We start from the raw sequence: 17,696 nt of genomic DNA on the forward strand, positions 1-17,696 counted from the left end.
TGGTGTATATTGTTTGTATGCATCGATGAGTGTATTTTGTGATAATGTTATTAGTTAGATGTAGGTATATGAGGGTCTTTTCCCGTGTGTCAATGTAAGTCAATGGGAAAATGGATTTGTGTTGTTTTTTTTCAAACACCCGAGATCTCGCAACTTTAATCCTTTGTATTTTGATTAAAAATTATTAAATATGAAAAATAAACATAGTGTAGTGTTTGTATGAGTGTAAGTGTACTTTGTGTAATATTTTTAATTTGATTCGTGGAATTTTTTTTTTTGTCGGTATATGTTTACTACTGGGTCTGAGGTGTCGGTAGAAATTTGAGCGTTAGGTGATTTTGGAGTGTCGGTAAATAAACTCTAAATATCGGAGTCCGTAAGAAACCCGCGTTAGGGGCCTCTAACGCTGGTTTTCACGGCTAACGCCGAACTCTAAATCTAGGACTAAGTGTCTGAATACAACTTACCCTTCCCTCATGGGGATATTGCCAGCCTTTTCTAGAATTATCACAGTCTGTCTAGAAAAAAATTGAGTGAACATACCTCAATGCAGCTTAGCATGCAAACCGTTCCCCCAACTGAAGTTTTCCTGTACTTCTCAGCCTTAGTGAGAACAGCAGTGGATCTTAGTTACAAAGTGCTAAGATCATCCTCCTCCTTGCAGAAATCTTCATCCCTTTTCTGCCAGAGAGTGAATAGTACACACCGGTACCATTTAAAATAACAAACTCTTGCTTGAGAAAATAAAAACTAACATTTTGTCACCACACTCACTTTACCCTTCCTAGCATTAGAGTAGGCAAAGAGAATGACTGGAGTTGGAGCTAAGGGAGGAGCTATATAGACAGCTCTGCTGTGGGTGATCTCTTTGCCACTTCCTGTTAGGAAGGAGAATATACCACAAGTATGGATGAATCCGTGGACTCGATACATCTTGCAAGATAAAAAGGAAATTTATTCTTACCTGATAAATTTGTTTTTTTTTATGTTAGGATGAGTCCACGGATTTCACCCTTACTTGTGGGATATTGCCTCCTGGTCAGCAGGAGGAGGCAAAGAGCACCACAGCAGAGCTGTATATATAGCTCCTCCCTTCCCTCCCACTCCAGTCATTTGACCGAAGTTAGGAAGAGAAAAGAAAAGCCAAGGTGCAGAGGTGACTGAAGTTTAACAAAAATAAAAATAAAGACCTGTCTCGAAAAAACAGGGTGGGCCGTGCACTCATCATATCATAAAAAAAAACTAATTTATCAAGTAAGAATAAATTTCCTTTTCTTTTACAAGATTTGATGAGTCCACGGATTGCATCCTTACTTGTGGGATACAATACCAAAGCTATAGTACACAGATGAAACTGGAGGGACAAGACAGGGAACCTAAACGGAAGGCACCACTGCCTGAAGAACTTTCCTCCCAAAAACAGCCTCAGACGAGGCAAAAGTATCGAATTTGGAAAATTTGGAAAAAGTGTGAAGAGACGACCAAGTTGCAGCTTTGCAAATCTGTTCAACAGAAGCATCATTTTTGAATGCCCATGAGGAAGCCACAGCTCTAGTGGAATGAGCCGTAATTCGTGCAGGAGGCTGCTGTCCAGCAGTCTCATATGCAAACCGGATGATACTCTTCAGCCAAAATGAAAGAGAGGTAGCCGTAGCCTTCTGACCCCAACGCTTCCCAGAAAACACAATAGACAGGGAAGACGATTGACGAAAATCCTTAGTGGCCTGTAAGTAAAACTTTAAAGCACAGACCACGTCCAAATTATGTAACAGCCGCTCCTTCTTAGAAGAAGGATTAGGACACAAGGAAGGAACAACAATTTCCTGATTAATATTTTTATTAGAAACAACCTTAGTTTGGTACGTAACACCACCTTATCAGAATGAAAAAGATAAGAAAAGAAGAATCACATTGTAATGCCGAAAGCTCAGAAACTCTGCGAGCAGAAGAAATAGCAACCAAAAATAAAACTTTCCAAGATAACAACTTAATATCTATGGAATGCATAGGTTCAAACGGAACCCATTGAAGAACATTAAGAACTAAATTCAAACACCAAGGAGTAGTAATTAGTCTAAACACAGGCCTGATTCTAGTCAGAGCCTGACAAAAAGATTGAACATCTGGAACATCTGCCAGACGCTTGTGTAGCAAAATAGACAAAGCACAAATCTGTCCCTTTAAGGAACTTGCTGACAATCCTTTCTCCAATCCTTCTTGGAGAAAAGACAAAATCCTGGGAATCCTAACCCTACTCCATAAGTAGCCCTTGGATTCGCACCAAGAAAGATATTTACACCATATCTTATGGTAAATCTTTCTAGTAACAGGCTTATGTGCCTGAATCAAGGTATCAATGACCGAATCAGAGAACCCTCGCTTAGATAAAATTAAGCGTTCAATCTCCAAGCAGTTAGCTGCAGAGAAACTAGATTCGGATGATTGAAGGGTCCCTGAATGAGAAAGTCTTTTTTCAATGGAAGCTTCCACGGTGGCTGAGATGACATGTCCACCAGCTCGGGATACCAAGTCCTGCGAGGCCACGCAGGAGCGATGAGGATCACCAAAGTCCTCTCCTGTTTGACTCGAGCAATCACCCGAGGAAGGAGAGCAAATGGAGGGAACACATACGCTAGGCTTAATGACCAAGGCACTGCCAAGGCATCTTTCAGATCGGCCTGGGGATCCCTGGACCTGGACCCATATCTTGGAAGCTTGGCATTCTGACGAGATGCCATAAGATCCAACTCCGGCCTGCCCCATCTGAGAATCAGGTTGGCAAATACCTCCGGATGGAGTTCTCACTCCCCCATATAAAAAGTCTGTCTGCTCAGAAAATCTGCTTCCCAGTTTTCCACACCTGGGATGTGGATTGCCGACAGATAAGAGTGAGCCTCCGCCCACTGAATTATCATGGCTACTTCTGTCATCGCTAAGGAACTCCTGTTCCTCCCTGATGATTGATATAAGCTACAGTCGTAATGTTGTCCGACTGGAATCTGAAAGGCCAACTGAGGCCAATCCTGAAGTGCATTGAATATTGCTCTCAACTCTAGGATATTGAAGGGAAGTAGAGACTCCGCCTGAGTCCACACACCTCAAGCCTCAAGGGAGTTCCAAACTGCACCTCAAGGGAGTTCCAAACTGCACCCCAACCTAACAGACTGGTATCCGTTGTCACTATTACCCATGAGGGTCTGTGGAAGCATGTCCCCTGGGACAGATGATCCAGTGACAACTACCATAGAAGAGAATCCCTTGTCTTTTGATCTAGAAATATTAGAGAAGACAGATCTGTAAAATCTCCATTCCACTGCCTGAGCATGCTCAATTGCAGAGGTCTGAGATGAAACCGTACAAACGGTACACCGCCACCATCAATCCGATTACCTCCACATACTGAGCCACTGACGGACGAGGACTGGACTGAATGGCTTGACACATATTCAGTATTCTTAACTTTCTGACCTCCAGAAAGACCTTCACATAAAGTCGAATACAGTTCCCATAAAGGGCTACACTTGTCTGAGAAACTAACAAACTCTTTTCCAGGTGTACCTTCCACCTGTGGGTTCTTAGGAAGGATAGCACAATGTTGGTATAGGACCTTGCTAGTAGTATAACATCCATATAAGGTGCCACTGCAATGCCCTGCGGCAGTAGAACCACCAGTAAAGACCCCAGAACCTTTGTGAAGATTCTGGGTGCTGTGGCTAGACCAAAAGGAAGAGCCACAAACTAAAAGTGTAGTCCATAAATATTGCACAATACAGTTGCACTTTATGTATGCATGTATTGGTTACTTGTAAAGCGCGGCTAATCACCTGTATGGGTCTCAGGGCGCTGCTCATTTTATCGATCTCAGAAGGATGAAAGGCTGAGTGGACCTTGTCGGGGATTGAACCTGCAACCCTTGGGTTGCTACAGAGCTTAGCCACAGCGCCTTTGGCATGCTGAGCTATCTGCCCGGCTACTCCCAGGAACTTGAAATGATCTCAGCGGATGGAAACATGAAGGTATGCATCCTCTAGATCCACAGTCGCCATAAATTGACCCTCCTGGATCAATGGAAAAATGGTACAAATAGATTCCATCTTGAAAGATGGAATTCTGAGAAAATCGTTTAGACTCTTGAGATCTAAGATAGGTTTGAAAGTCCTTTCTTTTTTGGGAACTACAACAGATTTGGGTGAAACCCCTGTCCCTGCTCCTGAATTGGAACGGGACGGATTACCTTTTTATCTGGTCTACAGATAATCATGAAAGAAGCAACCTTCCTCTGTGGAAAGAATTGTTGAATTCCAGTTAGAATCCCTGAGACACAATATCTATCGCCCAGGGATCCTGAACATCTCTCATCCAAGTCTGGATGAAGAAAGACAAACTAACCCCTACTAGATCCGGTCCTGGATCGGAGGCCAACCTTACATGCTGACTGTGGAGCAGCAGCAGGTTTCTCAGATTTTTTATCCTTGTTCCAAGACTGGTTGGGTCTCCAGTCTGGACTTGGATTGTGGATAGTTCCCTTCCTGCTTAGAGGAAGAGGAAGAGGGAGTTCCCTTGAAATTTCGAAAAGGAACAAAAATTATTCTGTCGACCCCTCAGATTGGATCTCTTATCCTAAGGGAGGAGATGATCCCTTGCCCCCTGTGAAGTCAGAAATAATTTCCTTCAAGTCAGGTTCGAACAGGGCCTTCCCCTTGTAAAGGATAGCCAAAGGGTTAGACTTGGAAAAAACACCCGCAGACCAAGGTTCTGCGTACTAAGATGGAAAGCCCCGAACTCTGAGCCGCCAATTTGGTAATCAGCAGGGAAGCGTCAGTAATAAATGAATTAGCTGACTTAAAAGCTTTAATCCTATCTCTTCCAAAGAAGTCTCAGTCTTAGAAGACTCTTCCAGAGCATCAAACCATTAAGCAGTTGCACTTGAAACTGTAACAATGCAAGCTGCCGGCTGCAAAAGCAACCCTTGATGGATATAGATCTTCATAAGGAGACTTGTATTCCCTGATTCTTGAGTGCGTTTGTTGCATCCTCCGTCACAAAAGATGAACTAACAAACAAACAGATGAAAGGCATTTATTATAATGTACACAGAACAAAACGTTACTGTCTCTTTAAATTTCAAAGTAACTTATTTTTCTGTGCTTTTGTACCATCCTATGTCACAAAGGATGAATTAACAAACAAACAGCCTCAATTATTTTAATAAAGTTTACACAGTAAACTTTAACTTCTCTTATATCAGCGTCAGAAAAAAAATCCAATTTGCATGTTAAGTTAACCTTGCTGGAAATAGACGTTGCTATGCACATTAAAGCAACCATGTCTTGTGCCCACAATTCCATAGGAAAAGTGTAAGGAACCGCAGAGCACTGCATGTGGACCAGAGAAAATTCTTTATTTTATGTGTGCACTTGTTTTTTAAATACAAAGCTGAATTTCAAATAAAAGAAACCCCACCAAAAACGGTACTGAAACTTAAAAACTGAAAAAGAACATTATCTTTATTGTGTGCTACTGTATCTTTAAAATTTAAACTGAAAGCCTTTATTGTCTTGCAAAAAAGGAAATATATCAGCACACAAGTGTCAGAGTAAAAACGGTTGAGTTGAGCCATCACTTCATATTCAATTTATACTGAGAACGTCATGTTTTGTAGCAACATGACCTAAATCCCAAATAAAACAGAAGTGTCTGTATAAAGAGTCTAATAACGATACTTCACACATGCTGTCTTAGAGTGATATGCCACATATGCTTTAAAGAGAAATAGCACCTGATGTCTGACAAAGTGCAAAAACTGCTATATTATGTGCGCTTTACTTTATCTTGCGCATCAATTTCACAACTCCCCGTGAAGAGGAAGAAAAGGGCGCGCTACGAACAGGGCCATCTTAAGGACCGCCCATCGTGGGCGTTTACAATGTATTGTGAAATACTACGACATTCCCTAATACCAAGTGCCTAATTACGCTTGAAGAGAGCGATGTGAGCCCAGGGAATGTCGGCAGAAAAGAAAGCTCCCGGTCGGCTTGTTATTGATATATAACCGCCGGGAGAACATGCCCCATATGTTTGAATAAGCCCAACAAACAGTTGCTGTGCAACAGGAATAATACAGCAAACTCCCGGTCGGCATGTAGGAATCATACCACCGCCGAGAGTGCATTGACAAGTGAAAAACATGTTGAAATACCTTAGCTGTATACTACCCTATACCTGATAAAGAGCCCATATAATATACAAAGGGCTGCTCAATTTTAACGTGAGAGGCCAAATCCTTCTGAGTTCTTCTTCCATTTTCTAAGCCCAGAAACAAAAATGGCACTTACCTCACAATCTGCCGACAGCAAAGGCAGCACCCAGGTGTGTGAAATCCAATTGCTCACATGGACCTGAAAATTACAAGAAAAATACTGAGCAAAAGACCCTCAGCTTTTTTCCCAGATAGGGCAGCGACAGTATATGGGAGGCGCAGTGAGAATTATGTCCCACAAGTTCCCATTGCTTTAAAGCCACCAAATGCTTCTCTTTTTACTGAAGAGACTGATCTGGTCTAGGCTACACCCAGCACAAAGTAGCACTCAGAGGCACCACTTAAAAATAATAAACACTTGATTTAAGAATCTATAACTAACACCTCACTTTACCTCTTCCTATCACTAACACAGGCAAAGAGAATGACTGGAGTAAGAGGGAAGGGAGGAGCTATATATACAGCTCTGCTGTGGTGCTCTTTGCCTCCTGCTGACCAGGAGGCGATATCCCACAAGGATGAAATCCGTGTACTCATCATATCTTGTAAAAGAAATGAACAGAGATAGGGAATGAGGATTACAGAGAAGCATGTCTCATCACATATGCAGGAACTCTTATAGTTATAACAATCTACTTAAAAATTAGCAGAGACTGTCACACAAAAACCGCACCAGAATCACGGCCAGCTCTTGTAACATATTCACGTCTCTGTAAGGAGCTCTGTAAACTTTAAACCAGAAAAAAAAACTGACCCTCTTGACACTTGATATAGAGAGCAGCAGAGGCTATCACACAGAGACCGCATCTAAGTTATGTCCGGCTTTGTTAACCGTCTGAAAACGGTTCCCATGGACCCATTGCTTCCAGCATTAAGGAGGATCTCCTGATGAAAGATGAAGGACTTACCGCCTTGAGGACTCATCTGTAAAGTTAAACATGAAAACAGATAAATAATCCGAGGAGCCTTCCGTCGCCTACATAGAGGATGCAGCATTCCTGAATATATATTGGGTTACAACAAGATCCCTCAGGCTGAAAAAGCACATGAAAACAATAGTGCTGCACCACTAAATATTTATTTTTTTCCAGAAACAGCCCAAAACAAATACACCTCCAATGTACAATTGAAAAAACAGAATTTATGTTTACCTGATAAATTTCTTTCTCCTACGGTGTATCCGGTCCACGGCTTCATCCTTACTTGTGGGATATTCTCAATCCCTACAGGAAGTGGCAAAGAGAGCACACAGCAGAGCTGTCCATATAGCTTCCCTCAGGCTCCGCCCCCCCAGTCATTCGACCGACGGTTAGGAGAAAAAGGAGAACCATAGGGTGCAGTGGTGACCGTAGTTTACAAAAAATAAATTTAAACCTGACCAAAATGCCAGGGCGGGCCATGGACCGGATACACCGTAGGAGAAAGAAATTAATCAGGTAAACATAAATTCTGTTTTCTCCTACATTGGTGTATCCGGTCCATGGCTTCATCCTTACTTGTGGGAACCAATACCAAAGCTTTAGGACACGGATGAAGGGAGGGAACAAGTCAGGTAACCTAAACGGAAGGCACCACTGCTTGCAAAACCTTTCTCCCAAAAATAGCCTCCTAAGAAGCAAAAGTATCAAATTTGTAAAATTTGGCAAACGTATGCAGTGAAGACCAAGTCGCTGCCTTACAAATCTGTTCAACAGAAGCCTCATTCTTGAAAGCCCATGTGGAAGCCACAGCTCTAGTAGAGTGAGCTGTAATTCGTTCAGGAGACTGCCTTACAGCAGTCTCATAAGCCAACCGGATGATGCTTTTCAGCCAGAAAGACAGAGAGGTCACAGTCGCCTTTTGACCTCTCCTCTTGCCAGAATAGACGACAAACAAGGATGATGTTTGTCTGAAGTCTTTAGTTGCTTTTAGATAAAACTTTAAAGCACGAACCACATCAAGATTGTGTAACAGACGTTCCTTGTTAGAAACTGGATTAGGACACAGAGAAGGAACAACTATTTCCTGGTTGATATTCTTATTGGAAACCACTTTTGGAAGAAAACCAGGTTTGGTACGTAAAACGACCTTATCTGTATGAAACACCAGATAGGGTGAATTACACTGCAAAGCAGACAATTCAGAAACTCTTCTAGCAGAAGAAATAGCTACTAAAAACAAAACTTTCCAAGATAGTAACTTAATATCTATGGAATGTAGAGGTTCAAACGGAACCCCTTGAAGAACTGAAAGAACTAAATTTAGACTCCATGGAGGAGCCACAGGTCTGTAGACAGGCTTGATACTGACTAAAGCCTGTACAAACGCCTGAATATCTGGCATGGCTGCCAGACGCTTGTGTAACAAAACAGACAGAGCAGATATCTGTCCCTTTAAGGAACTAGCTGACAAACCTTTCTCCAATCCTTCTTCGAGAAAAGATAGTATCCTTGGAATCCTAATCTTACTCCATGAGTAACCCTTGGATTCGCACCAGCAAAGATATTTCCGCCATATCTTATGGTAAATTTTCCTGGTGACAGGCTTTCTAGCCTGGATCACAGTATCTATAACTGATTCCAAAAGCCACGCTTAGCTAGAATCAAACGTTCAATCTCCAAGCAGTCAGTTGCAGAGAAACTAGGTTTGGATGTTCGAATGGACCTTGAATTAGAAGGTCCTGCCTCAAAGGCAGCTTCCATGGTGGAACCGATGACATATTCACCAGGTCTGCATACCAAGTCCTGCGTGGCCACGCAGGAGCTATCAGAATTACCGAAGCCTTCTCCTGTTTGATCCTGGCTACTAGCTGGGGGAGAAGGGGAAACGGTGGAAAGACATAAGCTAGATTGAACGACCAAGGCGCTACTAAGGCATCTACCAATGTCGCCTTGGGATCCCTGGACCTGGACCCGTAACGTGGAACTTTGGAGTTCTGACGTGACGCCATCAGATCCAGATCTGGAATGCCCCATAGCTGGCATTCCAGATCTGGAATGCCCCGGATGGAAAGTCTGACGACTCATATAATCCGCTTCCCAGTTGTCCACTCCTGGGATGTGAATTGCTGATAGATGGCAGGAGTGATCCTCTGCCCATTTGATGATCTTGGATACCTCCCTCATCACCAGAGAACTCTTTGTTCCCCCCTGATGATTGATGTACGCTACAGTCGTCATGTTGTCCGACTGAAATCTTATGAATTTGGCCTCCGCTAGTTGAGGCCATGCCTGGAGCGCATTGAATATCGCTCTCAATTCCAAAATGTTTATCGGGAGAAGAGATTCTTCCCGAGACCATAGACCCTGAGCCTTAAGGGACTCCCAGACTGTGCCCATGCCTAAGAGGCCGGCGTCGGTCGTGACAATGATCCACTCCGGTCTTCGGAAACTCATTCCCTGAGACAGGTGATCCTGAGACAACCACCAGAGGAGTGAGTCTCTGGTTTGCTGGTCCATCTGAATCTGGGGAGACAAATCTGCATAATCCCCATTCCATTGTTTGAGCATGCACAGTTGCAATGGTCTTAAATGAATTCGAGCAAAGGGAACCACGTCCATTGCCGCAACCATTAGTCCTATTACCCACATGCACTGAGCTATGGAGCGTTGAGGAATGGATTGAAGAACTCGACAAGTGTTAAAAAGTTTTAATTTCCTGACCTCTGTCAGAAAGATTTTCATTTCTACCGAGTCTATTATTGTTCCCAGGAAGGGAACCCTTGTGAACGGGGACAGAGAACTTTTTTCTATGTTCACCTTCCACCCGTGAGACCTTAGAAAGGCTAGAACAATGTCCGTATGAGCCCTTGCTTTGTGAAAGGACAACGTCTGTATTAAAATGTCGTCTAGGTAAGGTGCTACTGCAATGCCCCTTGGCCTTAGCACCGCTAGAAGGGACCCTAGCACCTTTGTGAAAATTCTGGGAGCAGTGGCCAATCCGAAGGGAAGAGCCACGAACTGGTAATGCTTGTCCAGAAAGGCGAACCTCATTAACTGATGGTGATCTTTGTGGATAGGAATATGCAGGTACACATCCTTTAAATCCACGGTAGTCATATATTGACCCTCCTGGATCATTGGTAAAATTGTCTGAATGGTTTCCATTTTGAATGATGGAACTCTGAGGAATTTGTTTAGGATCTTTAAGTCCAAAATTGGCCTGAAAGTTCCTTCCTTTTGGGGAACTACAAACAGGTTTGAGTAAAATCTCAGTCCTTGTTCTGCTGTTGGAACTGGGTGTATCACTCCCATTTTTAAAAGATCTTCTACGCAATGTAAGAATGCCTGTCTCTTTATCTGGTCTAAAGATAAGCGAGACATGTGGAACCTTCCCCTTGGAGGAAGGTCCTTGAATTCTAGAAGATACCCCTGAGAGACAATTTCTAGTGCCCAGGGGTCCGGAACATCTCTTGCCCAGGCCTGAGCAAAGAGAGAAAGTCTGCCCCCTACTAGATCCGGTCCCGGATCGGGGGTTACCCCTTCATGCTGTCTTGGTAGCAGCAGGCTTTTTGGCCTGTTTACCCTTGTTCCAGCCTTGCAATGGTTTCCATGCTGGTTTGGGCTGGGGTGTGTTACCCTCTTGCCTAGTGGCTGTAGAGATAGAAGCCGGTCCGTTCCTGAAATTGCGAAAGGAACGAAAATTAGACTTACTTTTAGCTTTGAAAGGTCTATCCTGTGGAAGGGCATTGCCCTTTCCCCCAGTGATATCTGAAATAATTTCTTTCAACTCTGGCCCGAATAGGGTCTTACCCGTGAAAGGAATATTAAGCAATTTTGTTTTGGACGACACATCCGCCAAACACGATTTTAGCCAAAGCGCTCTACGCGCCACTATTGCGAAACCAGAATTTTTCGCCTCTAATTTAGCTAACTGAAAAGCGGCATCTGTAATGAAAGAATTAGCCAACTTCAGGGCGTGAATTCTATCCATGACTTCATCATAAGAAGTCTCCTTCTGGAGCGAGTTTTCTAATTCCTCAAACCAAAAAGCAGCTGCAGTGGTTACAGGAATAATGCAAGAAATTGGTTGAAGAAGAAAACCTTGTTGAAAAAAATTTTCTTAAGTAAACCTTCTAATTTTTTATCCATAGGATCTTTGAAAGTGCAATTGTCTTCTATTGGTATAGTTGTGCGCTTAGCTAGTGTTGAAACTGCCCCCTCTACCTTAGGGACCGTCTGCCACGCATCCCTTCTGGGGTCAACAATGGGGAACATTTACTTAAATATAGGAGGGGGAACAAAAGTTACACCTGGCTTTTCCCACTCCTTATTCACTATATCCGCCACCCTCTTAGGTATCGGAAACGCATCAGTGTGTACTGGGACCTCTAAGAATTTATCCATTTTATACAATTTTTCTGGGACCACCAAGGGGTCACAATCATCAAGAGTAGCTAGGACCTCCTTAAGTAGAGCGCGGAGGTGTTCTAGCTTAAATTTAAAAGCTATGGTGTCAGGCTCTGCCTGCTGAGAAACTTTTCCTGTGTCAGAAATTTCTCCCTCAGACAGGCCCTCCCTCACCGCCAAGTCAGATTGATGTGAGGGCACTACAGATAAATTATCCTCTGCGTCTGCTTGCTCATTTTCTGTATTTAAAACTGAGCAATCACGCTTCCTAGGAAAAGCTGGCAGTTTGGATAAAAATGCTGCGAGAGAATTATCCATTACGGCTGCTAACTGTTGCATAGTAATAGCAATTGGCGCGCTAGATGTACTGGGCATCGCTTGCGCGGGCATAGCTGGTGTTGACACAGAAGGAGAGGATAGTGAGCTATCCTCACTACCTTCAGCTAAAGAATCATCTTGGGCTATATCTTTAAGCGTGATTGTACGGTCCTTAAGTTGTTTGGACGCTATGGCACACTTCACACATAAATTTAATGGGGGAACCAGCTTGGCCTTTGAACATACAGAACATAGGTTATCTGAAGGGTCAGACATATTTGACAGACTTAAACAGATCTTCAATGCAATAAAAATTACTTTTGACAAAAACGTTACTGTGTCTTTAAATAATAAAAGTGCACACTTTATTACTAAAACATCAAAAAACCATCAAAGAAACATCCGATCTTAATGAAATTTTCACCACAGTGTCTTAATGCTTTGAAAGGATTGCACACAAATTTTCAGACCAATTAACGCCTTAATGCCCAAACTGGAGCTATAACAGCAATTAACCAGTTAAAAACACTACAGTACTATGCCACAGCTTCCACTGTGGCCTTTACCTTCCTTAGGGATTATTTTAGTAGGAAATAAGCCTCTCTGGAGTCTTTTCTAATGCCTCTGGACTCCCCACGTGAAGCTGCATGAAACTGCCTAAGCAAAACAACTGTGTGACAATGAGGCCTCCTCCCTCTTCATTCCAGAGTGGAGGGGCCTTTCTGACTAGAATAGGTGTCCAAATAAGTGCCAGGCGCAAATTAAACCCCAAAAGTGTTTTAAAGTCTGAAAAAACACCTTATTTATAGTGAAAAACATGCTAAAAAGCAATCGATTTAGCCCACGATAGTGTCAACCAGCATAGAGCCCTTAATATAAGCCATCATTTTATACAGAGTCTAAGAAAAATGGCTTACCTATCCCAGAGGGGATTGCTGACAGTCTGCTAGCATTACTAGGTCTTGTTAGAAAAATGACTGATCATACCTGAAGCAGTTAAGCCTGCAAACTGTTCCCCCCAACTGAAGTTCTCTGGTTTCAACAGTCCTGCATGGGAACAGCAATGGATTTTAGTTACTGGTGCTAAAATCATATTCCTCTCGGCAGAAATCTTCATCACTTTCTGCTGCAGAGTAAATAGTACAAGCCGGCACTATTTTAAAATAACAAACTCTTGATAGAAGAATAAAAAACTACAACTAAACACCACATACTCTTTACCACCCCCGTGGAGATGCTACTAGTTAGAGCGGCAAAGAGAATGACTGGGGGGGCGGAGCCTGAGGGGAGCTATATGGACAGCTCTGCTGTGTGCTCTCTTTGCCACTTCCTGTAGGGATTGAGAATATCCCACAAGTAAGGATGAAGCCGTGGACCGGATTCACCAATGTAGGATAAATGTGTCTCCCAATAAGCTCATTGCCTCACAGTTGCTTAAGGTTGAAAAATGGGCATATAGATTGATGTAACCCTGTCTCCCTTAACAAAACTGGCCACCCTACTATGGAGAGACAACCCCAGATTGCTCATGGCCATATTATCCAATCACAAGGACTTAGGTGCCACCCGGTCACCCATTCACAATCTAGCCCTTAATAAAAAAATTCCCTGAGCTATTGGCCAGCTTGAGAAATATAAATAAAAGACTTACTCTCCAGTGTCACTGCTGTAGAACAAATACAGCACCTCCAGGTTTAGCCAGCTTCATCACACATCTGACAGGGACCTGGGCAGAAAAGAAAGGACAGAGTAACCAACCCTGACTTTCTATAATAGGGGTAGCAATAATGTTAGAAGTTAAGCAAAGACCACCTTGGCGTCTTCTAACTGCTTAAAAGCCACCATTACTTTTACTAAAGAGATTGACATGGACAGAGCATAACCCCAATCCTTGCTTGCAGGGAAAGGTATCCATAAAATGATTAAATATCTTCAGACACCATCTTCACAAATCCTCCCTTGACATTGGGGATTATGGGTAAGGGAAGTGACACTTATCAGCTCTGCTGGGGTTATCTTTGCCTCCTCCTGCTAGCCAGGAGTGAAAATCACACTAGTAATTAGAATTAATTTGTGGACTCTCCATGACATAGGAAAGAAATGGACCTCAAATCAGTCTGATGACCCCTCTCAACAAAGAATCTGAAGCACCTCAATTCTTCACCCACCTCCTATGCAGGCAAAGATTAGAGTGGAATACAAGAGAGGTGGGAGGGATTAAGTGCTCTTGGAGCTTTGGAAATATTTGCTTCATGTTAGTGTCCAAGAGTTGAATCCCATAAGTAATGGCTTGTGAACTATCACCACCCTATGAAAGAAATGGTATGCTGTCTGAACCACAAAAGAAGATTTTTGTGTTTCATATCCCTTTAAATATTAATGTACGTGAAATGGTAAATACAAACTCAGTATATTTTAGAACAAACTTTAGTGGACTAAAATGAACAAACCTACAAAATAAACATTAGTTTTTAACCTTTTTCCTGTCCCTGATGGGATGATGCAGAGTCTGAAGCCACACATTGCCCAGTGCCAACATGGAGTAAGGGTCATTTTGAGAGGATGGCTGCTTTAAAATGCGCTCAAATTTCTTTTGCCCCGGTCCCCATTCCTGTTTTTCCAAGTGAAGGTTTCCAATCAAGGACCAGGCATCGGGGTGATCCTAAAACACAGCATTTCATGAAGTCTAGATTAGAGCTTTTAGATTGCATGCATGCATTCAAAGTGAGACAGTGTGGGATCGTAATCACTACTCAAAGTGGAATAAACTACATATTTTTTAAAATCTATGCAAATAGTTACAAAATAATTTAAGCAAAAAAGCTTGCCACGTTTTAATTTGCGAGAAACAACAGTGAGACCTGTAAGGCAAAAATGTTTAGATAATTACGCTGAGATTACTTTTTAGGTGCCAATTTCCAGCATTGTTTTTATGGAACCACCCTTTGCTTACCTAAATACCATTTATAAAATAAATGTAGTAATATATTTTAGCCATTGGAGCATATTTATCAATGTGCGAGAGGACATGATACGAGAGCGTATCATGTCCGCTGTATGCTGCTGGCATTTATCATTGCACCAGCAGTTCTTGTGAACTGCTGGTGCAATGCCACCCCCTGCAGATTTGCACTAGTAGGGGGTGTCAATCAACACAATAATATCTGATCGGGTTGATTTCTGTTCGCGGCCTCAGAGTAGGCAGAGAAGTTTTGAAGCAGCTTTAGACCATTCTGCGTTTGATAAATTGGCCCCATAGTCTTATTTTCATTGGAGGGCAGCCCTTATATTGTCTTTTTAATGTTGAAATATTTTTATTTATTGAAGTTTTCCATGACTTAGTTTACAAAATGCAAAAAGCAATAAGCAGTAAAGTGTTTTGTTTTTTTTTTTCTTAAAAAAAACACAATTTATACTTACCTGATAAATTTATTTCTCTTGTGGTGTATCCAGTCCACGGATCATCCATTACTTGTGGGATATTCTCATTCCCAACAGGAAGTTGCAAGAGGAAACCCACAGCAGAGCTGTAATATAGCTCCTCCTCTAACTGTCATAGCCAGTCATTCGACCGAAAACAAGCCGAGAAAGGAGGAACCATAGGGTGCAGTGGTTACTGTAGTTTAAATTTAAAAATTACCTGCCTTAAAATGACAGGGCGGGCTGTGGACTGGATACACCACAAGAGAAATAAATTTATCAGGTAAGTATAAATTGTGTTTTCTCTTGTAAGGTGTATCCAGTCCACAGATCATCCATTACTTGTGGGATACCAATACCAAAGCTAAAGTACACGGATGAAGGGAGGGACAAGGCAGGAACTTAAATGGAAGGAAACACTGCCTGTAAAACCTTTCTCCCAAATATAGCCTCCGAAGAAGCAAAAGTATCAAATTTGCAAAATTTTGAAAAAGTATGAAGCGAAGACCAAGTCGCCGCCTTGCAAATCTGTTCAAAAGAAGCCTCATTTTTAAAGGCTCAAGTGGAAGCCACAGCTCTATTGGAATGAGCTGTAATCCTTTCAGGAGGCTGCTGTCCAGCAGTCTCATAGGCTAAGCGGATTAAGCTTCTTAGCCAAAAAGAAGGAGAGGTTGCCGAAGCCTTTTGACCTCTCCTCTGTCCAGAGTAGACAACAAACCAAGCAGATGTTTGGTGAAAATCTTTAGTAGCTTGTAAGTAAAACTTTAAAGCACGGACCATGTCCAGATTGTGTAACACAAGGATGGAACAACAATCTCTTGATTGATATTCTTGTTAGATACCACCTTAGGTAAGAACCCAGATTTGGTACGCAGGACTACCTTATCCGTATGAAAAATCAGATAAGGAGAATCACATTGTAAGGCAGATAACTCGGAGACTCTACGAGCCGAGGAAATAGCTACCAAAAAAAGGACTTTCCAAGATAAAAGTTTGATATCTATGGAATGAAGAGGTTCAAACGGAACTTCTTGAAGAACCTTAAGAACCAAGTTTAAGCTCCATGGTGGAGCAACCGGTTTAAACACAGGCTTTATTCTAACTAAAGCCTGACAAAAAGCCTGAACGTCTGGAACATCTGCCAGACGCTTAACTAGCTGACAATCCTTTTTCCAAACCTTCTTGGAGAAAAGATAATATCCTAGGAATCCTGACCTTACTCCATGAGTAACCCTTGGATTCACACCAATAAAGATATCCACACCATACCTTATGGTAAATTTTCCTGGTGACAGGCTTTCGTGCCTGTATTAAGGTATCGATAACTGACTCGGAGAAGCCACGCTTTGATAAAATCAAGTGTTCAATCTCTAGGCAGTCAGCCGCAGAGAAATTAGATTTGGATGGTTGGAAGGACCCTGAAGTAGAAGGTCCTGTCTTAGAAGCAGAGACCATGGTGGAAAGGATGACATGTCCACTAGATCTGCATACCAGGTCCTGCGTGGCCACGCAGGTGCTATCAGAATCACAGATGCTCTCTCCTGCTTGATCTTGGCAATCAGTCGAGGGAGCAGAGGAAACGGTGGAAACACAGAAGCCAGGTTGAAAGACCAGGGCGCTGCTAGAGCATCTATCAGTGTCGCCTTGGGATCCCTGGACCTGGATCCGTAACACGGAAGCTTGGCGTTCTGGCGAGACGCCATGAGATCCAGTTCTGGTTTGCCCCAACGATGAATCAGTTGTGCAAATACCTCCGGATGGAGTTCCCACTCTCCCGGATGAAAAGTCTGACGACTTAGAAAATCCGCCTCCCAGTGCTCTACACCTGGGATATGGATAGCTGATAGGTGGCAAGAGTGAATCTCTTCCCAGCGAATTATTTTTGAAACTTCTAACATCTCTAGGGAACTTCTTGTTCCCCCTTGATGGTTGATGTAAGCTACAGTCGTGATGTTGTCCGACTGAAATCTGATGTACCTCAGAGTTGCTGAGGCCAAGCCTGAAGAGCCTTGAATATCGCTCTTAGTTCCAGAATATTTAATGGAAGGAGAGACTCCTCCTGAGTCCACGATCCCTGAGCCTTCAGGGAGTTCCAGACTGCACCCCAACCTAGAAGGCTGGCATTTGTTGTTACAATTGTCCAATCTGGCCTGCGAAAAGTCATACCTTTGAACAGATGGACCCGAGATAGCTACCAGGGAAAAGAATCCCTGGTCTCTTGGTCCAGATTCAGTTGAGGGGACAAATCTGTGTAATCCCTGCTCCACTGACTGAGCATGCATAGTTGCAGCGGTCTGAGATGTAAGCGTGCAAACGACACTATGTCCATTGCCGCTACCATTAAGCCGATTACTTCCATACACTGAGCCACC

General features: G+C 42.8%; 1 protein-coding gene across 1 annotated transcript in view; it reads right to left on the bottom strand.

Annotated features, from left to right (window-relative positions):
* The window catches only part of LOC128636500 (RNA polymerase-associated protein CTR9 homolog), a 741,649-nt gene that overhangs the window by 194,639 nt on the left and 529,314 nt on the right, over window positions 1-17,696 (bottom strand). Inside the window, exon 14 of the mRNA XM_053689508.1 lies at window positions 14,381-14,566. Coding sequence (XP_053545483.1) covers window positions 14,381-14,566 — 186 coding nt within the window. The remainder of the gene's footprint in view (window positions 1-14,380; window positions 14,567-17,696) is intronic.

This window comes from Bombina bombina, chromosome 7 (genome assembly GCF_027579735.1).
Source record: "Bombina bombina isolate aBomBom1 chromosome 7, aBomBom1.pri, whole genome shotgun sequence".
NCBI lineage: Eukaryota > Metazoa > Chordata > Amphibia > Anura > Bombinatoridae > Bombina > Bombina bombina.